A 21,977-nucleotide genomic window follows, 5' to 3' on the forward strand; every position below is an offset into this window, starting at 1 on the left:
CTCATTCCAATAAACCGAAACAAGAACTCCCACACATAATACCAATGGCATTTTCAGAAGCTGCAGGTTATTTTGCAGCGAACACTTTTGATGGGGCAAACCCAACATTTTACTGCAGCTCTAGGTCTTATTTACAGTGGTACCTCTACTTACGAATTTAATGCGTTCCGAACACACATTTGTAAGTTGAAAAAATTCGTAAGTTGAATCCCATAGGAATGCATTGGGAGAAAAAATTCGTAAGTCGAAGCAACGCTATCTAAAAATTTGTAAGTAGAAAAAAATCCTATCTAAACCGCATCCAAGATGGCAGACGGAGCTCCATTTGTAAGTAGAAAAATTCATAAGTAGAGTTATTCATAAGTAGAGGTACCACTGTACTTTATTTTTATCTCTTTGCCCAATGTAACAGCCCCCAAACATTACCCAAGCCCATCTTTGGGTTCACAATTAAATATAGAGATAGGTCTTAGAGGAGGTCCATACTGCAGCCACTTGACCTGGTCTACTGCGAGCAGGAGAGAGGGTAGCCAGCCTTTAATCTGTGTTGTGACCACTCAAGTTTATCATTTGCCATCAGCAGACAGTGGGACTAACTTTCAATTTCCTGTCGGATTATCGCATTATTTTGTGTTGTTTTGGTTCAGTTGCATTATGCATTGCTGATTTTTCTGAAATGGGAAGGTGGGAAGCAAATGGAATGAACAACAAAATAAATATCGCATGCAACTTCGGAAGTGCCCTTAAAACTTTGCAGAAAGATTGTGGAGCATATTGCATTCTGTATCCTTTATTTTGCTTGTGGGCATCACGACCTGAATATCAAAGAAAAGAAAGTCACAGATCCCCAGTCTCTCTTGCGATTTGCTTCTTGTGCCCCCAGATGAAGGATGTACGCCATGAAAATGTGAACCCATTTTTAGGCCTTTTATCTGATGGGGGTCTCTCTGCCATCGTGACGGAGTTTTGCTCCAGAGGGAGCCTAGAGGATTTGCTGCAAAACGCAGACATAAAGCTGGACTGGATGTTCAAATCATCTCTTCTGATGGACTTGATTAAAGTAAGTTCTCTTCTTACGCTGGGGATGGAATGGAAGGATGAAACGCTGTTCTATCAAAGATGCAAAACTGAACACAATGGGTCATACAAAGGGAGATAATCTTTGCTGTCATTCTGTTCTCAGCTCTGAAAATGAGCCTTGGGTTCTGGCCAGATCCTTGGAAGACTTACAAAGGTCCTTTATGCAGAGCCAGCTCAAGACATTTTGAGTTTTATCCAACGAAGTCCTGCTTTTAGTAGATGCTTTCAGTGGAATTCAATGTCAGGCTTCGGTAATGGTTCCATCCCCCTTTCCCTTCCTTGCACACTATTCTGAGGGTTCCTCTGCCCCTCCATCTTGGATTTTTTTGGGGGGGGGGCACAGGTGTGTAGAGAAATAGGGAAAGCCCCATTGCACTAGTGGAAATTCTTGCTCTGGTTTTCGCTAGTGCACTGGGTTAATTAATTAACTCTGGCCCATTGGAATTAATGGATCTAAGTTATTCATGTCCACTCATTTCAGTGGGTCCCTCCGAGTGTGACTAATTTTGGATAAAAGCCTTTGTATCCAAAGGTCGTTGGCTGGAGTGCTAGTTGAATCACTGACCTCGGTCCAGTATACCTGAAGGAGCGTCTCCACCTCCATCATTCTGCCCGGACTCTGAGGTCCAGCACCGAGGGCCTTCTGGCGGTTCCCTCGTTGCGAGAAGCCAAGTTGCAGGGAACTAGGCAGAGGGCCTTCTCGGTGGTGGCGCCTACCCTGTGGAACGCCCTCCCAACAGATGTCAAAAAGGAAAACAACTACCAGACTTTTAGAAGACATCTGAAGGCAGCCCTGTTCAGGGAGGCTTTTAATGTTTAGTAGATTATTGTGTTTTATTTTTCTGTTGGAAGCCGCCCAGAGTGGCTGGGGAGACCCGGCCAGATGGGCGGGGTATAAATAATAAATTATTATTATTATTATTATTATTATTACTGTGTCAATGGAAGAGCACCCTCTTATGCATCGTGGGAACGGATGAACTGCAAGCTAATTTAGGGGGTGTCTCAGAGGACACCTCTCCAACAGTGGGAGATGGCCAAGGAGGAATAGCTGATGGGAGGCCCTAGACAACTGCCCCAAAGTCCTGCCTTGATCGCACCAGGGCAACTTCAAGGAGGCTAGGTCTATCCATGTCTCGAGAGATTAGCCCAAACAGCTAAAAATGGAAACCACAAGCGAAACACAGTGAAATTGCAATCACCAGTCTTCACTATCGAGCCCTGAATCTCGCCGGCAGAGAATGCTGGACTGGGCAGGTCTTTAACTGGGGTTTAATGTTCCTTGGCTCTGGCGATGCCCAGACTGAAGAACTTTCCTTTTCAGGGAATGAAATATTTGCACCATCAGGAGATCCCCCACGGACGTCTCAAGTCTCGCAACTGCGTTGTGGATGGGCGGTTTATGCTGAAGATCACCGACTACAGCTACGGCGAGCTCCTGGCAGCACTGAGTGACTTAGACGTTCAGCCCCCTGCAGAAGGTAAGGAGTAACTGTAATGCTCTGTATGTTTGTGGGTTTTGACCTCAGAAAGAGTCCAGAAAACTCAGCTGATGCAAAATGATGCTGCCCAGCCATAACCCTAGTTCTATCCACATTGCATTGCATTGCATTGCATTGCATTGCATTGCATTGCATTGCATTGCATTGCATTGCATTGCATTGCATTGCATTGCACTGCTTACCCACTGATTTTCAGGCTCAATTCAAGGTGTTGATTTTTACCTTAATAGCTCAAAATCAAGGGCACAGAACCTTTTTTTTAGCCTGGGGGCCATATTCTCTTCTGAGCAGCCTTCCAAGGGCCACCCAGCAGTGAAGGGTGGGGCCAGAGGCAATAGTAAGTGGAGCAAAGAATATAAATGTCATTGGCTGATTTCTACAAACACACTCCTCTTTGTCCTGCACCCAGGCAAACAAGGGCTTTTTTTCAGAGTTCAGTGACATATTGAAGTCAAGGCAAAAACACTCAAGGTGAGCGTGAAGCAAGACCGGTGATGGATGTAGGATGAGGTGAGAAGTCAAGGTCTGGGGACACTATCAAGGGCCAGAAGGAGAGGTCTGGAGGGCCACATTTGCCCCCTGGGTCTGAGGTTCGCCATCCAGCCCTGATTTGGCTTAGGATCTGGAACCTTAAAGGATCACTTTCTCTTCTGGATCCCCTTTCACCTCTGAGGTCAGGCCTCCCTGTCAGCTGAGGTTCAGCACAAGGAACAGGGCCTTTTCAGTGGTGGCACAGACAGTCTGACTTTCCCTACCTAGAGAGGCCTGCAGGGACCCATTACTGTATGGCTAGTTAGGGAGGCCTTTGGGAGAGGCTGAGCCAATAATCAGACTACTGATTCATTCATCTAACTCAGTGGTTCTCAAAGGGTGTGGCGAGAATTATTATTTTTTAGAGCCACTGATCTAACTGCTTATTCAAGTACTGTAATGTTGTGTCGTGTTGCTTGGCAGTTTTCTGTTTCTGTGCTGTTAACAGCTCTGAGTTCACCTAAGAGAACTCAGTCCCTAGGTTTCTGTAAGGAAGCCATGGCAGTAAAAATTTGGGGGGTAAAACCCAATGAAATTCTTCAGTACAGATAGGGACTTAGTCTCTAAAGGTGCCAAGAGACTTCACTACTTGCAGTCTAACACAGTGGTCCTTCCTGCAAGCCTAGATCTGGATAAATTGATCTTTTTTTCTCTCCCAGAATTGCTCTGGACAGCTCCTGAGATATTGAGAAATCCAGCGATGTCCCCGAAAGGCACCATAAAAGGAGACGTCTATAGTTTTGCTATTATCCTGCAAGAAGTTGTTCTTCGGGGGCCCCCATACTGCATGTCTGAAATGTCAGCTGAAGGTGAGCAAGATCTGTGCAACAGATTGTGTGCCACAAAATAGACACAAACACACTCATTTGATTTGGCCGGCCAGTGTTGAAGACTAAGCTAGATACCTGTCAGTCTGCATTTCTTAGTGCAGAAAGTATTGATCTGATGTGTAGAGATCTTTCCTATTCAACTTAATTCAAGAGGGTTCAGGAAGCTTCTCTGTGTGAAAGAAACAAGCAGGAGATTCCTGGTGTTTGGGTTATACCTTCTGAGAAGCTGAGTGTAGCTGGTTTAAACTGGTTCTCTTATCTCTTCTGTTAAGGTGATGCTGACTATAAAAATAGGGCCAGAAGGAGCCTGGGTTTCACTCTTTCTATCTCTCTTCCTTCTGGTGTGGTGTTCTGTACATAGTATGCTTAGTGTTAAGGTTTAGACTTATAAGTTATTGTAAGTTTAAGTTAAGTCTGCTGCAACTGGATTTCTTATGGACAGGACCAATCCTGAATGTACAGTACAGTGGAACCTCGGTTTATGAACACCTCGGTTTACAAATTTCCGGTTTACGAACGCCGCGGACCCATCTGGAATGGATTAATTCACTTTCCATTACTTTCAATGGGAAAGTTCGCTTCAGTTTATGAACGCTTCAGTTTATGAACAGACTTCCAGAACCAATTGTGTTCATAAACCGAGGTACCACTGTATTGGATTTGTGACCATTATGCTCATTTGTCTTCAGTAGCAGTAAAGCTCTGTTGGATGAAATATCAATGGCCTCTGGTCTATTTTGGGGGGAATCCTGCAACGTGTTTAAGTTTTTACTCTGCTAACTATACATTGGAATCTGCTCTGGGTCAATATTGAGTAGAATTTCCATGACAATACTGATCCCAAAGAGGCAGTGTTGTTTTGTTCACATGAGGTGGTTGTCGGAATGCCGGGCGGGGGCTAGCGGTGAGTCTACCCCCAGGCACGTCGATGTGATGATATGTGACTGTCCTCCGTGTCCATGAAAAACAGCACACACAGATAAAGAGAGCCATAAAGTAGATTTGCAACTATTTTATTTAGGGCAGTGGTGCCTCGCTAGACAAATTGAATTCGTTCCAAGGGTCTTTTCTTATAACGAAAAATTCGTCTAGCGAATCCCATAGGAATGCATTGAATTTTTTTTTTGCCCATAGGAATGCATTAATTGAATTTCAATGCATTCCTATGGGAAACCGTGATTTGCTAGACGAATTTTTCGTAAAACGAATTCGTCTAGCGAGGCAACCTCCGCTTGAAAAATCCTTTCATTAAGCGGAAATTTAGTTAAGCAGGGCATTCGTTAAGCGAGGCACCACTGTATACAGAATATAACTGCTGCTGAGCGTATAAAAACAGAGCTCGGCATCTTGCTTCCAGTCGCATCTAGAGCCAGAAGCGAAAGTAAAAAGACAATAACATCACTTGGGAGAAAGGAAGATAAACACAGCTTCCTTTCCCACAGGAAAGTCAGACACACACTTCATACCATCCCGTTCTTCAGTAGCTCGGTGGACAAAATCATAACAGCGGTGCGCTCATCGGTAGGGGTGCAGAACTGGATCAGGCCAGTCAACCAGATCCTTGCACCACCCCCTCCAACAGCACTCATGGGTCGACTGCAACAGGTGGGTGGAGCCACCCACCTGTCAATTACTTTACATCATTATGACATCATGGGATGACTTCGAAGGTGGTGGTGGCAATGAAAAAAGAATATAGGATGGAAGATCTAGATTTGGAACAAGTACTCTTTGGTGAGAGAACCCCAGCAGCAGGCCCGTCCTAGCCATAGAGGCTAGTGGTGCGGAGAACCACGGCGCCGGGCGCTGGAGGGCGCCAAGTGAGCGCAGGTTTCCGGCGATCTGGCCAGGACTGCGCTCCTTCTCCGAGAACTCCACGCTGCGCCTCCTTCTCATTTCCCCAGCTCTGGGTTCTGCTCAGTCGAGCTTCGCCACCAGCTGCTCTTGCTGGTCCCGCGGTGTGCGCGCTGGTGGCGAAGCTTGACTGAGCGGAACCCAGCGCTGGGGAAACAAGAAGGAGGCGCAGCGCGGAGTCCTCGGAGGTGGCCTCCCGCTGCTGCCGTGGTCCGCTTGGCACTCCCGGGCCCTTGGAGAGGCTCTGGAGGGGGGCTCTGGAGGGACCTAGCGCCAGGGCGCTGGATGGGCTTAAGACGGCCCTGCCCAGCAGAGAGTTGTATGTAGTCCTGGGGACTGGGGGGTGGGGCACCATGTTAGGGCATGCTGTCATTGTGAAACCCTCTCCTTGCTCCAGAAATCATCTGCAAACTTAAGAAGCCTCCGCCGTTGTATCGCCCGAGTGTTTCTCCAGAAAATGCCCCCCTGGAATGCATTCAGCTCATGAAACAGTGCTGGAGCGAGGGACCAGATCGAAGGCCAAGCTTTGATGAGATCTTTCAAGAGGTCATACCTTGTTCCCATTCCATCCGGCTTATGCACTTGAGAATGCATCTTTCTATAACAGCTGGTTTCTGAGTTTAATATTTTGGGGTGTTTTTTTGTTCTACAGCAGGCATGTCCAACAGGTAGATTGTGATCTACCGGTAGATCACTGGACGTCTGTGGTAGATCACCGGTAGATCAGTGGCACCCCCCAAAGAAGCTAAAAAACTTTGGCGCCCCTAAAAAAGCTCAGCATCTTTGCCCTGCACCCCTAAAATGACCTGAACCACCAAAAACAGGGCTTTCCTTCCTAAAAAAAAAGTTCAATGTTGTTTTCCTCTTTCCTAAAGAAGCTCAACAACTTTTACATGACCCCCCCCCCCAACATGGGCCTTCCTCCTTCCTAAAAAAAGCGCAACAACTTTTACCTGAACCCCCCCAAAAGGGGGTAGATCACTCCCAGTTTTTAACTCTGTGAGTAGATCGCAGTCTCTTCGAAGTTGGCCACCCCTGTTCTACAGTAACACCTTGGTTCATAGCTGTCAAGTTCTCCCTTTTTTTTAAAGGGAAATTCCATTATGCTGAATAGGCTTCCTCGTGAGAAAAGGGAAAACTTGACAGCTATGCCTTGGTTCTCGAATGGCTTAGCTGCCAAACAAATCGGCTCCCAAACACCGCAAACCCAGAAGTGTTCCAGTTGGCGAATGGTTTTCGGAAGCTGAACGTCCGACACGGCTTCTGCTTGAGTACAGGAAGCTCCTGCAGCCAATCGGAAGCTGTGCCTTGGTTTTCAAATGGTTCCGGGAGTCAAATGGACTTCCGGAATGGATTAAGTTTGAGTTAATGTGCAGTTGTTGCAAACCATGCTGATATTTTTTAACGAATAGCAGTATATAATTTTTTTTTATAAAGAATGAATGCATGAATAAAATAATGGACATGGTGAACTTTGATCCATTGTTTTCAACAGGACTGCTCTGGGTATAACTTGGTTGGATAAAAACCTTATGCTTTCCGCCCATCTGCCCAGAATTATGTTCTTACTTGTGTGTAACTTATTATTGTGCGTAACTTAGTTTTCTTGAGTCAGCTGGAGAACTGAGCACCAAAGAACCTTGTTCTAATTCTCCAACCCCAGTTTAAATCCATCAATAAAGGCAAACGGACCAATATCATCGACTCCATGCTGCGGATGCTGGAGCAGTATTCCAGCAACCTGGAAGACTTGATCCGAGAGCGGACAGAGGAGCTGGAAATGGAAAAGCAGAAGACGGATAAACTCCTGTCTCAGATGCTTCCCCTGTAAGTCGAAATGTCAGGGCAACAACCCTGCCACATGTAGGCTCTGCCCCAAGCTGCTTCCAAGTGGGAAAAAGTGCTGCTGCTGCTGCTGCAGATTGGGGAGCAGAAGGAGAAGCAAGTGACAAATATTGGTCACTGCCGCTTTAACTCTGTCACTTCAACTTTGCATGAAATGGGAATGACCTCCAAGAATTCAGTATCTTCTGCACTGGTCAAGTCAGATCTGGAGTCACAGGTGGTTTTAGGGGAGTGCAACTGGTTTGTCCGGACTGGGCACTGAGCCAAGAGGGTGCTGTAACATTAATGTAGAATGGAAGGTTAGGAGTGCCCGGATTTGAACATCGCACAGGGCTCTGCTGAGATATTAAAGCCAACTGCCACTGCTGAGTGTAATGATCTCAGGCAGGCAGGCAAGCCCCAATAAGAATTACAGTGGTGCCTCGCTTAACGAATGCCCTGCTTAACGAAATTTCTGCTTAATGAAAGGTTTTTTCTAGCAGAGGTTGCCTCGCTAGACGAATTCGTTTTATGAAAAAATTCGTCTAGCGAATCGCGGTTTCCCATAGGAATGCATTGAAATTCAATTAATGCGTTCCTATGGGCAAAAAAAAAAATTCATTTTTTTTAAAATGCATTCCTATGGGATTCGGTAGACAAATTTTTCGTTATAAGAAAAGACCCGTGGAATGAATTAAATTCGTCTAGTGAGGCACCACTGTAATGAGTCTCTGGCAGTTTTATGGCATGTTTATTTACAATCTACATCCAGAGCATGGCTCCGAGCCTGCCGCTCTTTGCTACGAGTTGGTCACCCTGAGTCTCCGCCCCTTTTGCAGCATGAAGGGCGCCAAAGTCCAGTCCTTCCTCTCTTGTGCTTCCGTTTCATTTTAACCCTTTCAGCTCTTCTGGTTTGGGGAGAAGGTGAGTGAACTCCCCCCACCTGCTATCAAACTAAGATCCCTCTAAAAGCTGCCTCCCTCCTGGTTGCGTAGCAAGCCCTTCAATGTCATCTATCTCCTCCCCTCCCCCTGCCTGCAAGCTTTCCGAATCTGCTGCTCTATCTGAGCCTGGGAACTCTCGGTGAAGGGGGCCCCAAACTAACCCACTCCTGCTCTGTCTGTGGCTGCAATCCCTCGTCTCCAGAGTCAGACTCTGGCTCCCTCTGTACTGGCATTCCTTTGTCTCCAGAGTCAGACTCTGCGTTCGATTCTGCCACGTTCCCGAAACTGGGATACTTTGTCCAGCTCTGTCCACCACATTTTAAGGAGGACATTGGCAAACTGAAACATGTCCAAAGGAGGGTGGCCAGCATGGTGAGGGATCTGGAATCCAGGTCTTGTGAGAACATGAGAAGGTAACTAGAGCCTGCTGGACCAGGCCAATGGCCCATCTAGGCCAACACCCTGTTCTAACCAGATGCCTGTGGGTAAACAAGAAGCAGGACTGAACGCAACAGCTCTCTTCCCTCCTACGGTTCTCAGCCACTGACATTCAGAGTTATGGAGGTAGAATACAAATGCAATAATTAAATAATCCATAAACTGCCTGCCAAGACATCTCAGTGTCTTGAGCCTTAGAAGATTCTGCACTTCCGGCTGCTCAGGTTGACATCACATCCTCATGTCATTTCAGGTCAGTGGCGGAAACGCTGAAAACCGGCGCCACCGTTGAACCTGAGTATTTTGACGAGGTCACCATCTACTTCAGCGACATCATTGGCTTCACGACCATCTCCGCCCTCAGCGAGCCCATCGAGATCGTGGACCTTCTCAATGACCTTTACACTCTTTTTGATGCCATCATTGGCCATCATGACGTCTACAAGGTAAGGTCTTAGCTCGCAAACTTTGGAGGAGGACGTGTGTGTGTGTGTGTGTGTGTGTGTGTGTGTGTGTGTGTGTGTGAGGGAAACATGAAGTTCTAGAGAAGGGTCCAGAGGACGGTGGAGTCTTAAGAGCCAACAGCACTTCTCCAGATGATCTGAGTGTTCAGGCTGGGATATAAGGGCTCCAGGGTGTGTGTGTGTGTGTCCTTCAGGTATCCTGGGCCCAAGTTGTGTAGCATCACAAGAACTTTGAACCTGGCCTGGTCGCCTATGAGCCTTGCTTGACACAGATCCTACTGCTCCATGACAACCAGCACAAGAAGTGAGCCTCGTTTAGCCATCAGCTCCTAGTCAACCCATCTGCAGTTCTAATTGCCCTTTGGGGAAAAGCAATACCCTTTGATTTCCAGGTGGAAACCATCGGCGACGCCTATATGGTGGCTTCGGGGCTTCCGAAACGCAACGGCCACAGACATGCCTCCGAGATCGCCAACATGTCCCTGGACATCCTCAGCTCCGTGGGGTCGTTTCGAGCCAAACACCTCCCCCACGTGCCCATCAGGATACGGATGGGGCTGCATTCAGGTAATGCCATTAACCCTCTCTCTGCCTTACCTTTGCTTGTAGTGGGGAAAAAGAGAGGAATTGTCAGTCTTGGGGGAAACAGGAAGTCAGATTTTTGGTCCATCTTGTGCATGGGAAGGCAAACTAAGGCCCGGGGGCCGGATCTGGCCTAGTTGCCTTCTGGATCCAGCCTGTGGACGGTCCGGGAATCGCCGCGGATCTGATCGTTTGGGTTGTGCCAGCGTGCATGTTCGGCGGCGCCTCCTCCCTCCCTCCTCCTGGCTTCTCCCCACCCTGCCTAGAGCCGAGAGGAAGGGGGCTGGGCTTTGTTGGTGCCAGCAGCAGCAGGGTTAGTGCTCGAGCGGCCGCCATTGTGAGCAATCGGGTGTTGTGGTCATCCAAACGTTCCCACCCACAACACAGGGTTTGGTTGCCAGGTCCCACCACAACATATGCCCTCTTGTTAGGGAGGATTCCTCACAAGGGATTGATCCAGCCCCTTGATCACTGTTTTCCTAGAATCATAGAGCTGGAAGGGACACCCCCCCAACCCCCTACAATACAGGAAACTCAACCCATGACAGATGGCCACCCAACCTCTAAAATTGTATTCAATGTTTTGAGTGCAGTCACCCCATAGATTTGTATAATGGCAGTATAATTTTCAGGCTGCCATGTGTGTTGTGTGGGTGTTCATAATCACTATATTTCTCAACATGGGGGTGGGGAGGGAACCCTGACGAATGGCTTGGATTTTCTGTTTTCTGGACTACCTCTGGAAGGGATGAAGCCTTCACTCAGGGATAAGATAACGGACAGAAAAACACAACTTGTCTGGTGGATTAGTCAATCAGATCTCAAGTTCCCAAAGGGGGGGGGGAAAGTTGGGTGGTCTGAGACTTGCCAGGAATTGTAAAGAGTTTTGAGTCTGACTTCCAGCCAGCGGTGGGAATGTGTACGGCGGCTTGAACATTCACACACACACACACTCTGAACAGCTGATGTCTGCATTTGACATTCCATGAAATCTGAGTTGATATCCGAAAGCTGGCAGTTTGGCATGTGACGCTGTTTAGCATTGGAGAGCATTTAAGAGCTGCGGTGTTTAGCAGCTGAGAACATTTAACCGGTGACATGCACGATGTGTGACAGACAGCAGAGTAGGGACAAAAATTCAGAAGCGCAGGGTGCCTTCACGAAATTCACAGCCACTCCCCCCCCCCACAGCCATGGGCCCGTCTAAAATTAACCAACCATCAAAGATTAAACAATCATCTTATAATTGTGCTACAACAACAACAATTTATTATTTATACCCCGCCCATCTGGCTGGGTTTCCCCAGCACCTCTGGGCGGCTTCCAACCGAATATTAAAAACAGTACAGCATCAAACATTAAAAACTTCCCTAAACAGGGCCGCCTTCAGTTGTCTTCTAAAAGTAAAATAATTGCTTATTGTCTTGACATCTGCTGGGAGGGCGTTCCACAAGGCGGGTGCCACTACCGAGAAGGCCCTCTGTCTGGTTCCCTGCAACCTCACCTCTCGCAATGAGGGAACCGCCAGAAGGCCCTCGGTGCTGGATCTCAGCGTCCGGGCTGAATGATGGGAGTGGAGACGCTCCCTCAGGTATACAGGACCGAGGCCGTTTAGGGCCTTAAAGGTCAGTACCAACACTTTGAACTGTGCTCGGAAACGTACTGGGAGCCAGTGTAGATCTCTCAGGACCGGTGTTATGTGGTCCCGGCGGCCACTCCCAGTCACTAGTCTAGCTGCCGCATTCTGGATTAATTGCAGTTTCCGGGTCACCTTCAAAGGTAGCCCCACGTAGAGCGCATTGCAGTAGTCCAAGTGGGAGATAACTAGAGCATGCACCACTCTGGCTAGACAGTCTGTGCATAGGCAGGGTCTCATCCAGCATGCCAGATGGAGCTGGTACACAGCCGCCCTGGACACAGAATTAACCTGTGCCTCCATGGACAGCTGTGAGTCCAAAATGACTCCCTGGCTGATATTTGGGGGGGAAGTATGTGGGGAGTGGTCTATAAATGTAACAAACAAGGAGCTCAGAATGTCCCAGGTTCAATTCCTGGTGTTTTAGGTAGGGCTGGGAGAAACCTCTGTCAGAAGATCACAGGCCGGTTCACAACATCCTTTATCCAGCCCTTTATTCCAAACCATGGATTCTTGCTTTATTTTTAGGGGAAAGGGACCTAGCTTGGTCTTAGAGCCCATGCTTTGCATGCAAAAGGCCCCGATTCCAATCCTTGGGGTTGCTGGGCACGACTGGAAAGACCCGTGTCCAGAGGTGCCGACTTGCGCCCAAGATTGAGGGGGACCCGTCCCCCTCCCCACAAATATTGATGGGGCCACCCGAGAAAATAGGGAAAATTTACAAACTGGAATCAAATAAGTGTTGGAAGTGCCATGATAAAATAGGTACATATATGCATTGTTGGTGGTGGTGCAAAGGTATACAGGACTTCTGGAACAAAATATATGAAAAACATGTTTAAAATAACATTTGCGAAAAACACCTGAGCTGTTCCTGTTAAGTATGATCCTGGAAAGTATGCCCAAAGATAGGAGAAATATATTGTTGTACGGTGGGGTGGCAGCCCGGATACTTATAGCTCAGAAATGGAAAGGTGAAGAAATACCAGGGGTGGAGGAGTGGCAAATTAAAATGGTAGAATATATGAATCTGGCTAAAATGATGGCAGCAATTAGAAATGTACCTAGGCAAAAGACCCCAAACGAATGGAAATTAGTGGAAGATTATTTAAAAAAAGAAGGCATAAGAACGGATTTGGTGATCTGCTTAATTTAAAGAATGCATGAAGAGAAAAAAATAATAAGTATAGGGAGAAGTTATACCAATATTAGGTAATCAAGGCGAAAACAAGTAAATGAAGAAAAAGATGGATAAACGACAAGTCGGCAATCGGAAGTATTTTAGATCTTAATTTTAAATTCTTTCTTTTCCTTTTTTCTACTTGTTCTTCCTTTATTTTTTTCTTTTTGATTCTGTTATTTCGTTTCGTTTTTCTGTATTTGATTAATTTTTCTGATATTTGAGGATACCAAAAGGATAGCTTTACATAATTATGTAAAGATATGTCTATTTGGGAAATTTGGTTTTTTTTATGTTTTGTTTGACCATTTGTGTTACGTTATATTAAGTTATATGCCACATTAAGTTATATGATGTTTTGTTATATTTCGTTATACGGTATTATAATATGTTGTGTTATGTTATTTTCTATGATGATGATGTTATATTAATGTTTATTTTGTTTTAATGATTCAAATAAAGAATTTGTTTTAAAGGGAAAAACAATATTGAGGGGGCCAAAGACACCTTGGCCCATAGAATTGACACCAATGCCCGTGTCTGAAACCAGGGAGAACTTCTGTCAGTCAGTGTTGGCATTAGAGAGCTAGATGGACCAAAGGTTCCCGTGTTTCAATATCTGTTCCACCTTCACCCAATGCATTTCTGTTTCTAGGTCCCTGTGCTGCTGGGGTGGTGGGTCTCACTATGCCACGCTACTGTCTCTTTGGGGACACGGTGAACACAGCTTCGCGGATAGAGTCGACCGGGTTGCGTAAGTCTTCTTGGTTGTTGTTGTTTTTTAAGCAAATGCTGGCTTGGCCACAAGCACAGTGGTACCTTGGTTCTCAAACATAATCTGTTCTGGAAGTCTGTTCCAAAACCAAAGCGCTGCAAAGCCAAGGCGCGCTTTTTCCCATGGAAAGTAATGCAAAACAGATTAATCCGTTCCAGACTTTTAATAAAGGGTAAAGGGTAAAGGAGCCCCTGACCACCAGGTCCAGTCGTGTCCGACTGTGGGGTTGCGGCGCTCATCTCGCTCTATAGGCCGAGGGAGCCAGCATTTGTCCGCAGACAGCTTCCAGGTCATGTGGCCAGCATGACAAAGCTGCTTCTGGCGAACCAGAGCAGCGCACGGAAATGCCGTTTACCTTCCCGCTGGAGCGGTACCTATTTATCTACTTGCACTTTGACGTGCTTTCGAACTGCTAGGTGGGCAGGAGCTGGGACCGAGCAACAGGAGCTCACCCCGTCCCAGGGATTCGAACCGCCAACCTTCTGATCAGCAAGCCCTAGACTCTGTAGTTTAACCCACAGCGCCACCTGGGTCCCCTAATAACAACCCCTAAAACAGCAATGCAACACAGACTTTGCTATCTAGTGAGACCATTGGTCCATAAAATGAAAGCAATAATCAATGTGCTGTACTATAAAATAAATAAAACAGTATCGTAGGTGATAAAAATAAAAATTCTTACCTGCACTGATGATAGTCATTGTTTGGCTGGGGGGGGGGGGCTTTATCCATTCCCGCAGTCGCACAATCAATCAGTCAGTCAGTAGCTCAACGGGGATCCACACAGTCACAAAAACAAATTAACTGAAAAAGCCTCGAAACAAACCACACAAAATAAACAGCAAAAACAAAAGCACCAAATATAAACTCCAAATATCACCTCAGAACACTGGAATGGAAGGCTTGAATTACAATTGGGGGGGGGACGCAAATTAGCAGCGCAACAGGAAACACAGGGGGACTCAAAGCGGAGCACGTTCAGCTTCTGAAAAAAGTTCGGAAACCGGAACACCTACTTCCAGTTTTGCAGCGTTCAGGTTCCAAGTTGTTTGTGAACTAAGCTGTTCAAAAACCGAGGTACCACTGTACTGAAAACGTTCTCGTGCAAGGCCTGCCCAGGAGGCAAGATGTAAGCCATAATCCACCAGAACCTCGGTAAGCCTTTTGTTTTGGTGCCTGACCGGCGTGGCAGACTCAATTAGCCAACAAACAATATTTCTGATTCTCAGTTGACGTTTGTATCCTGCCTTTCCACCAGTGGGACTTGAGCGGCAAGAGAAATGCAATAAAAAGAGCCTTCACTACCAACCTCCAGAGGTTGCTGCACTACAACTTCCCAGTGCTGATGGGAGTTGTAGTCCAACAACACCTGGAGAATGGCAGGTTGGCCAAGGCTGCAACGACACATAACACATGCAGCCCATCGGCAGCAAATTACGAGTGGACCTCGCTTCCACCGAAGGCAGTGATGGCCACCAACTTGGATGAGTTTAAAAGAGGATTGGACCAATTCATGGAAGAGAAGGCTATTCATAGAATCGTAGAGTTGGAAGGGACCCCAAGGGTCATCTTGTCCAGACCCCTGCAATGCAGGAATCTCAGCTAAAGCGTCCATGACAGTTGGCCATCCAACCTCTACTTGGAAACTTCCAAGGAAGGAGAGTCCACACCACCTCCCGAGGGAGTCTGTTCCAGTGTCGAACAGCTCTTGCTGTCAGAAAGGTCTTCCTGATGTTTAGTTGGAATCTCCTTTCTTTTAACTTGAAGCCATGGGTTCGAGTCCTACCCTCCAGAGAAGGAGAAAACAAGCTTGTGCCCTCTTCCATGGGACAACCCTTGAGATAGTTGAAGATGGCTATCCTATCTCCTCTCAGTCTCCTCTTTTCCAGGCTAAGCATACCCAGCTCCTCCCATTGATGGCTACTACCGGTAGTCACTTCTGGTGGCAGCGATGCTTCTGAATTCCAGTTGCTGGAAAACACAGGATGGAAGACTCCTCTTGTGCTCAGATCCTGTTTATGCATCAATAGGAGTATAGCATCTAGATCAAGGGAAGTAATAGTACCACTGTATTCTGCTCTGGTCAGACCTCACCTGGAGTACTGTGTCCAGTTCTGGGCAGTTCTGGATTCTATGACCCCCAAGCATCTGGTTGGGCCCTGTGAGAACAGAATGCTGGACTAGATGGGCCATTGGCCTGATCCAGCAGGCTCTCTTTATGTTCTTATGTATAATTGAGGTAGATCACTCCGGGAGAATCGAAAAATGTTCTCAGTAAGCTGCAGTAATTAGCTGTGTAGTTTAACTGCTTTAGAATGTTTTAAATATTTTCATTGTATCGTAATTATATTGTTCTCTGGCCTTTGGCCATTCTACGCTCCTTGGGGAGGAAGTTGGGGATAGAAACTGATTAAACCAATGCATAAAAACGATGTTAAAACCATTTTTTTAAACACATTTCAACTTATTGGCCAAAGGCCTGTTTGAATGATTGAATAAGCAGCTCTTCCTGCCAGTGGAAGGTCCTCGGAGAGACTAGGCCTCTCTTGGTTGGGGAAAGGCCTACTTATCTCAGTGGTGGAGCCCCTGCTTTTCTGCAGAAGGCCCCAGGTTCCTTCCCTGGCAACCCCCAGGAAGTGATGAGAAAGTTTCCATGCCCAAAATCCTAGAGAGCCTCTGCCAGTCAGTGCAGGCAGTAGTGAGAGAGATGGAGCAATGGTCTGACTGGGTAAACAGCAGCTTCTGAAGTTCCTACTAATTCCTGCCCCACCTCTATTGGCGCTTTTCGAAAGCAGGCATCAACAGCAGGGCTGGCCCAAGCCATTTTGCCGCTTGAGGCAAAACAAGATGGCGTCCCTGCCTCCTCCGTCGCCAGCCGAGGTGATTGGAGGCAGCCCAGGGAAGCAGTTGCATGCTGAAGGCAGCAGGGGAGCATAGCTGCCAAGTTATCCCTTTTTTTAAGGGATTTTCCCTTATGCTGAATAGGCTTCCTCGCGAGAAAAGGGAAAACTTGGCAGCTATGCAGGGGAGGGGGGAAAAATAGCAAACCCTCTGTCACAGTGGCACACACCCTCACACCCTCCAACACGTCATGAATGAAAACCAGGATGCCATCTTCTTGGGCAGCACTCCTACACAAGTCATGTTACCCCATACAAGATTGTGGCCCTGAAAAAAAAGCTTTCTTGGGGCAAGACCGCAGCGGCCATTTTGGGCACCAAGATCTCGCGTGAAAAAAGGGATGTTTTCTCGATACGGTTCAGGGGTATGAAAATGGAGGGTGGAAAGGAGCAGCCGTGTGCTCCTCAGGGACCTTCAGAGAAGCAGAGGAGGAGGCGACAATTCTTGGAGGGCAGGTGTCCCTTTCTGAGTTGGTGGAGGAACCTTCCCCCTTAGGGGGGGACTCTTAGAATTTTGAAGTGTCAGGCATAGCTCTAGTGGCTTTAGCCCAAACGTAGCAGAGTTTTCCTGCACAGCGCAGAAGCTAGTTGAGGTGGAAATGACTAGTCGGCTAGACGCAGAATAACTATTTACAGGATTTATTGAAAGAAAATAAAAGCAGCAGAGTTTCTGCATACAAAGCAAAGCAAAATAAATCCTCTCTGTCTCTCTCTCTCCAACCATATGCAGCACTCCTACTCCTAACACCCAACAAGGAACAACTGTGCTAGCATTCCTAGATAACAGAGTTCAGTGCTGGTCATTAACCAATCAGAGAGTAGTTTCCAGGTCAGGCAGACCTTGGCTTTCTGCCAAGAGTAAATTGACACTGCCTTGAGTTAATTGTGTGAAGCAAGAATCTGTAAGTTTCCCATGAGAACCAATTAACAGAAACCGAACAGGGACTAGGATGGTGGTGATTCCTTTCCACAGCCAAAAGAGGACCACCAAAGACATGTGAGGACGCCCCTCTCTTTCCAGATCTGACACCCCACCCAGCTTTTCCCAGCCTGCCGCCTGAGGCGACTGCCTCAGCGAGGCTGATGGGTGGGCCGGCCCTGACAGGTGGACTCCGACACTTGGAGACGTGACAAAGATCTGAAGTTGAAACTTTTCTCCCTTTTCCTTTTTTTAAAAAAAAATAAAAATGGCAGCGTACAGAATCCACATCAGCCGAAGCACAATGAAAACCCTGAAGAGCCTGAGCGAAGGTTACAAAGTAGAATTCAGGGGGAAGACTGAGCTGAAGGTAAGGAATCTGAGCTGGAGGGAAACATCTGGCTGGAAGGCTCTTGTATCCTGGCCAACCCTCTTGCTTTGCCAAAGACAACATTTTCGCTTTCAGGGGAGTGATAGAGCAATGAGGGGCCGTAGCTTAGTGACAGAACATATGCTTGGCATGCAGAAGGTCTCAGGATCAATCCCCAGCATTTTCACATGTTCCCTAGCCAACACCCTAGAGAGATGCTTCCAGTCAGTGTGGGCTGACTCTAGACTGACTATTAGAAGGCAGTTTCCCTTCCTCATCTGCGCAAACACCGACCATCAAAAATAGAGAATGGCCACGGGTTGAAGACAGGACACCTGCTGTGCATGCAGAAGGTTCATTTCCCAGATATTTTTTTAAAGGAAATACGCCCCAAAAAACCAACACTTGTGACATGGGTTGCCATACGCCCGGGTTTCCCCAGACATATTTACCGATTTTCGGAAATTCCACCCAGGCGCTATTTCCGACAGATAAATCCCGGATAAGTCCAGGAAATTCCAGGTGTATGGCAGCCCTAGGCAATAGGACCGAGAAGGTCTCAGGTTCAATCTCCAGCATCTGTTTGATGGTCTTAGAAAGCAGATGATGGGGAAGAGGTTTGTTGGAGAACCTGGAGGAGCTTCTGCCAGCCAGAGGAGGCAACACTCAGGTTGGTGGACCGAAAGGTCCCTGGACTGGTAGAAAGCAGCTTTAAATGAGATGTAAGGAGAAGGAGGGGGAACTAGATCTAAGTCCAAGACATCTGCAGGTCACCGGCTGGAGGGAAGGCTGCTCAGCACGAAATATACAAGTGGAATGACTTCCTCTCATTCCACTCGGGATGGAGGAGAAATTCAATTCAGTTTGCATTTGAAGACCAACCTACTGAATATTTGCTTGCCGAAATGATACCTGAACCAAAACACAGCCGTTCTTTGAAATTCACACTTCTCCAAATTTTGCAACGCAGTTCTCCAGCCATAGAATGTGTGCAAAGATGCGTATGCCAGAGTGCGCATACAAATGCATCTAATAGTGAACATAACGTATAATATGGGGAAATGGCTTTGCAAAAATGGGTCTATTGGGCCAAATTGCGCACAAACGTATTTCTGCCAGGGGAAATTTGCACAAAAAGGTTGATGAATTTTCACAATGACATTAAAAAATATATATCTGCAAGCGGATGTAGAAATGGGGATCTGAAAGAAAGTGATATTGTTGGACTTGCCCCTTCCTAAGCAACACACAAGGTGCCCTCCTCCTCCTCCTCCAAATCTGATCTGGAGGGTTGGGGAATCCCCAGGGAAGATCTGCAGATTTTGGGGTTTCCCGGGTGTACAGGGGGACTGGGGAAAATTCTGCTGCACATGCATGATTTGTTGAGCTTGGGCAATTACTTCGCTAGGCCCAACACATCTGCACTTCCCAGTTTGAAAACTTCTGGTTATTATTTGCAAAATTGCACTGACGTTTCCAGTGAGTTTTTGATGGTCTCCTTTTTCCATGCTTATAGGGCAAAGGGTTAGAAGAAACCTATTGGCTGGTAGGAAAGAAAGGCTTCACCAAGCTGTTACCGCGTCCTCCTGAAGTGAAACCAGGGTGAGTACGGTTGTGGGCTTTAATTATATATATAAATACTCCATCCATCTGACTGGATTTCCCCAGCTACTCTGGGCAGCTCACAACAGAATATTAAAAATACGATAAAACATATCAAACATAAAAAACTTCCCTAAACAGGGTTGCCTTCAGAAGTCTTCTAAAAGTCAGGTAGTTGTTTATTTCCTTGACATCTGATGGGAGGGCGTTCCACAGGGCGGGTGCCACTACCGAGAAGGCCCTCTGCCTGGTTCCCTGTAACTTGGCTTCTCGCAGCGAGTGAACAGTCAGAAGGCCCTCGGCGCTGGACCTCAGTGTCCGGGCAGAACGATAGGGGTGGAGACGCTCCTTCAGGTATACTGGACCGAGGTCGTTTAGGGCTTTAAAAGTCAGCACCAAACACTTTGAATTGTGCTTGGAAACGTACTGGGAGCCAATGAAGGTCTTTCAGGACCAGTGTTATGTGGTCTCGGCGGGCGCTCCCAGTCACCAGTCTAGCTGCTGCATTCTCGAATCGTTGTAGTTTCTGGGTCACCTTCAAAGGTAGCCCCGGAATGAGTGAAATATTAATTAATTAATTATTAACATTTATGCATTGTAAACAAACAAAGAAACAAACGAGCTTCAGCTTGGCACAGTCCTTATCGCCCACCGCCCCCAACCAGAGAGGCGGTCTCATATTTGCCGCTCATCTTTTACAGCCAGCCGTGGCAGGACACAGTGACTCAAGAAATCAAAGTCGCCTTGAGGGATTCCAAGAGAAAGTCCACTAACAAGCTCAGCAAACAGTCCTGAAGAGACAGAAGGCAAATAAGAACTGCGGGGAAAATAGTGAACAACCATGCAGTAAATTCTGTTTCTTTTAAAGCCATGGCTGATCGCCACGATCTGGACCAAGGAAAGCGGGGCACCACCTCTGTGCCTGCTTCGCTTTTGCTGCTGCTGAGAAAGGCCTGGATGGAACCAGCATGGAAATCTGTGTGCAGGATTCTAGCCCCGTGGCAATATTTAGATTTCGTGGGCTGGGGAAATGATGCGATTTTAGTTGTGATTCCTGCATTGCAGGAGGTTGACCTAGATGACCCCAGTGGCAACCCATAGGGGTCCGGGGTCCACGTCTTGCAAAGCGTTGTGGCAAATCAGTCCGGTCGGAATGCTTGGAAGGGCTCCTGCCTGCCCTGTTGCTTCCTCCTCATGTCAGCTTTCCAGCCCGTGCTGGTAGGGAAGCGTGAGGAGGACGCAACAGACATGCCCCCTTCAATCCCAGCCTTGCCCTCTTCATGCCTCTTTGGGTGGGTCCTGGGAGACCAGCAGGGAGGGGCGCTTGTTGTAGCAGGAGAGGGAGACACCCTTGCTTCTTCACTAACCTGACTCCTCTCTCCCTCTTGGCCTCCCTCCACCCTCTAGCCTACTTCACCTTCTGCCTCTGATTCTGGACTGCTGTCTGCCACCGACTCCCCCTGCTCACTAAGCCCTGTTGCACCTCCATCTTCCGACACCTCCTCTACCCAGTCTGCTCCCTCTTCTCCTTCTGACCACTCGTTGTCATCCCACCACCTCTTCTCCTTCTGACCACTCGTTGTCATCCCACCACCGGTCTTCTGGCTCTGAGCCTTCTTCCTTTGGTGGTTCCCCAGCTGGTTCCTCCCACTATTCCTCTGCGTCCAACCAGTCCATAACATCCTTCCACGTAGAAGCAATAATTTGTCAGGGAAAGACCACAGGCCCATGTTTAGCACCTCAGTGAGAACGAGATCTCTGTGTTCCACCTGTAGTCCTTTTAGGAGAGAGTGACTGAGAGAGAGATTTGGACATGCAGCTACCATAGCTCTGTACCATTTTCTCCCAGCCAGCTGGACTGAGCACTGTGAATCTAAAAGCTAAGACCAGGAAGAGAGAAGAGGAGGGGCCAAAACATACCTGCCAAGTCCTGGACTGCAGAATCCGGGACCGGCAGCCGCGTGACACCGGAAGTTTCATAGACGCAACTTCCGGTGTCGCTTTGCCCATCTATGGGCACAAAAAATGGCCGGCGCCGGCAATGGAAGTCACGTCTACGCATGTCCAGAAGTGCGTAGACGCAACTTCCGGTGTCGCTTTGCCCATCTATGGGCACCAAAAATGGCCGCCGCCGACACCGGAAGTCACATCTATGCACTTCCGGACATGCGTAGATGCGACTTTTGGCGCCGGCCATTTTCGGTGCCTATAGATGGGCAAAGCAGGGGGGGAAATGGCCGTCGGCAGGAGAATATAAGGGAGAACAATGGGAGACGAAATGATACGGGGGACCGCCGGGAAACGGTATGAAAAAACGGGGGTTTCCCGGGGAAAACGGGGTACTTGGCAGCTATGGGCCAAAATTGTCCAATATGTGCCACAGTGGTGTATTTCTGCAATTTGGGGAATGCAGTGCTGCACTATGGCAGCTGCTGGAGGAGAAATCATCCCTACCAGCCTGTCTGTTCCAGACATATCTCTGTGGCCGTGAGGTCTATAAACATTCATTTCAGAAAACCTAAACAATGGGCCATTATTTGTAGAGC

The 21,977-nt window shown here is 47.5% G+C and overlaps 1 protein-coding gene across 1 annotated transcript in view; it reads left to right on the plus strand.

Moving 5' to 3' along the window:
- LOC118085093 (retinal guanylyl cyclase 2-like) overlaps window positions 1–21,514 on the plus strand; it is a 48,724-nt gene extending 27,210 nt beyond the window's left edge. Inside the window, exons 8-18 of the mRNA XM_088669004.1 lie at window positions 884–1,060; window positions 2,405–2,561; window positions 3,773–3,922; window positions 6,195–6,343; window positions 7,461–7,624; window positions 9,257–9,449; window positions 9,860–10,034; window positions 13,521–13,619; window positions 17,735–17,829; window positions 19,346–19,431; window positions 20,133–21,514. Of these exons, the coding sequence (XP_088525130.1) occupies window positions 884–1,060; window positions 2,405–2,561; window positions 3,773–3,922; window positions 6,195–6,343; window positions 7,461–7,624; window positions 9,257–9,449; window positions 9,860–10,034; window positions 13,521–13,619; window positions 17,735–17,829; window positions 19,346–19,431; window positions 20,133–20,226 (1,539 nt within the window). The 3' untranslated portion in view covers window positions 20,227–21,514. The remainder of the gene's footprint in view (window positions 1–883; window positions 1,061–2,404; window positions 2,562–3,772; window positions 3,923–6,194; window positions 6,344–7,460; window positions 7,625–9,256; window positions 9,450–9,859; window positions 10,035–13,520; window positions 13,620–17,734; window positions 17,830–19,345; window positions 19,432–20,132) is intronic.
- The last annotated feature ends 463 nt before the right edge of the window (window positions 21,515–21,977 follow it).

Source organism: Zootoca vivipara, chromosome 4 (genome assembly GCF_965207765.1).
Source record: "Zootoca vivipara chromosome 4, rZooViv2.hap1.1, whole genome shotgun sequence".
NCBI classification, from domain to species: domain Eukaryota; kingdom Metazoa; phylum Chordata; class Lepidosauria; order Squamata; family Lacertidae; genus Zootoca; species Zootoca vivipara.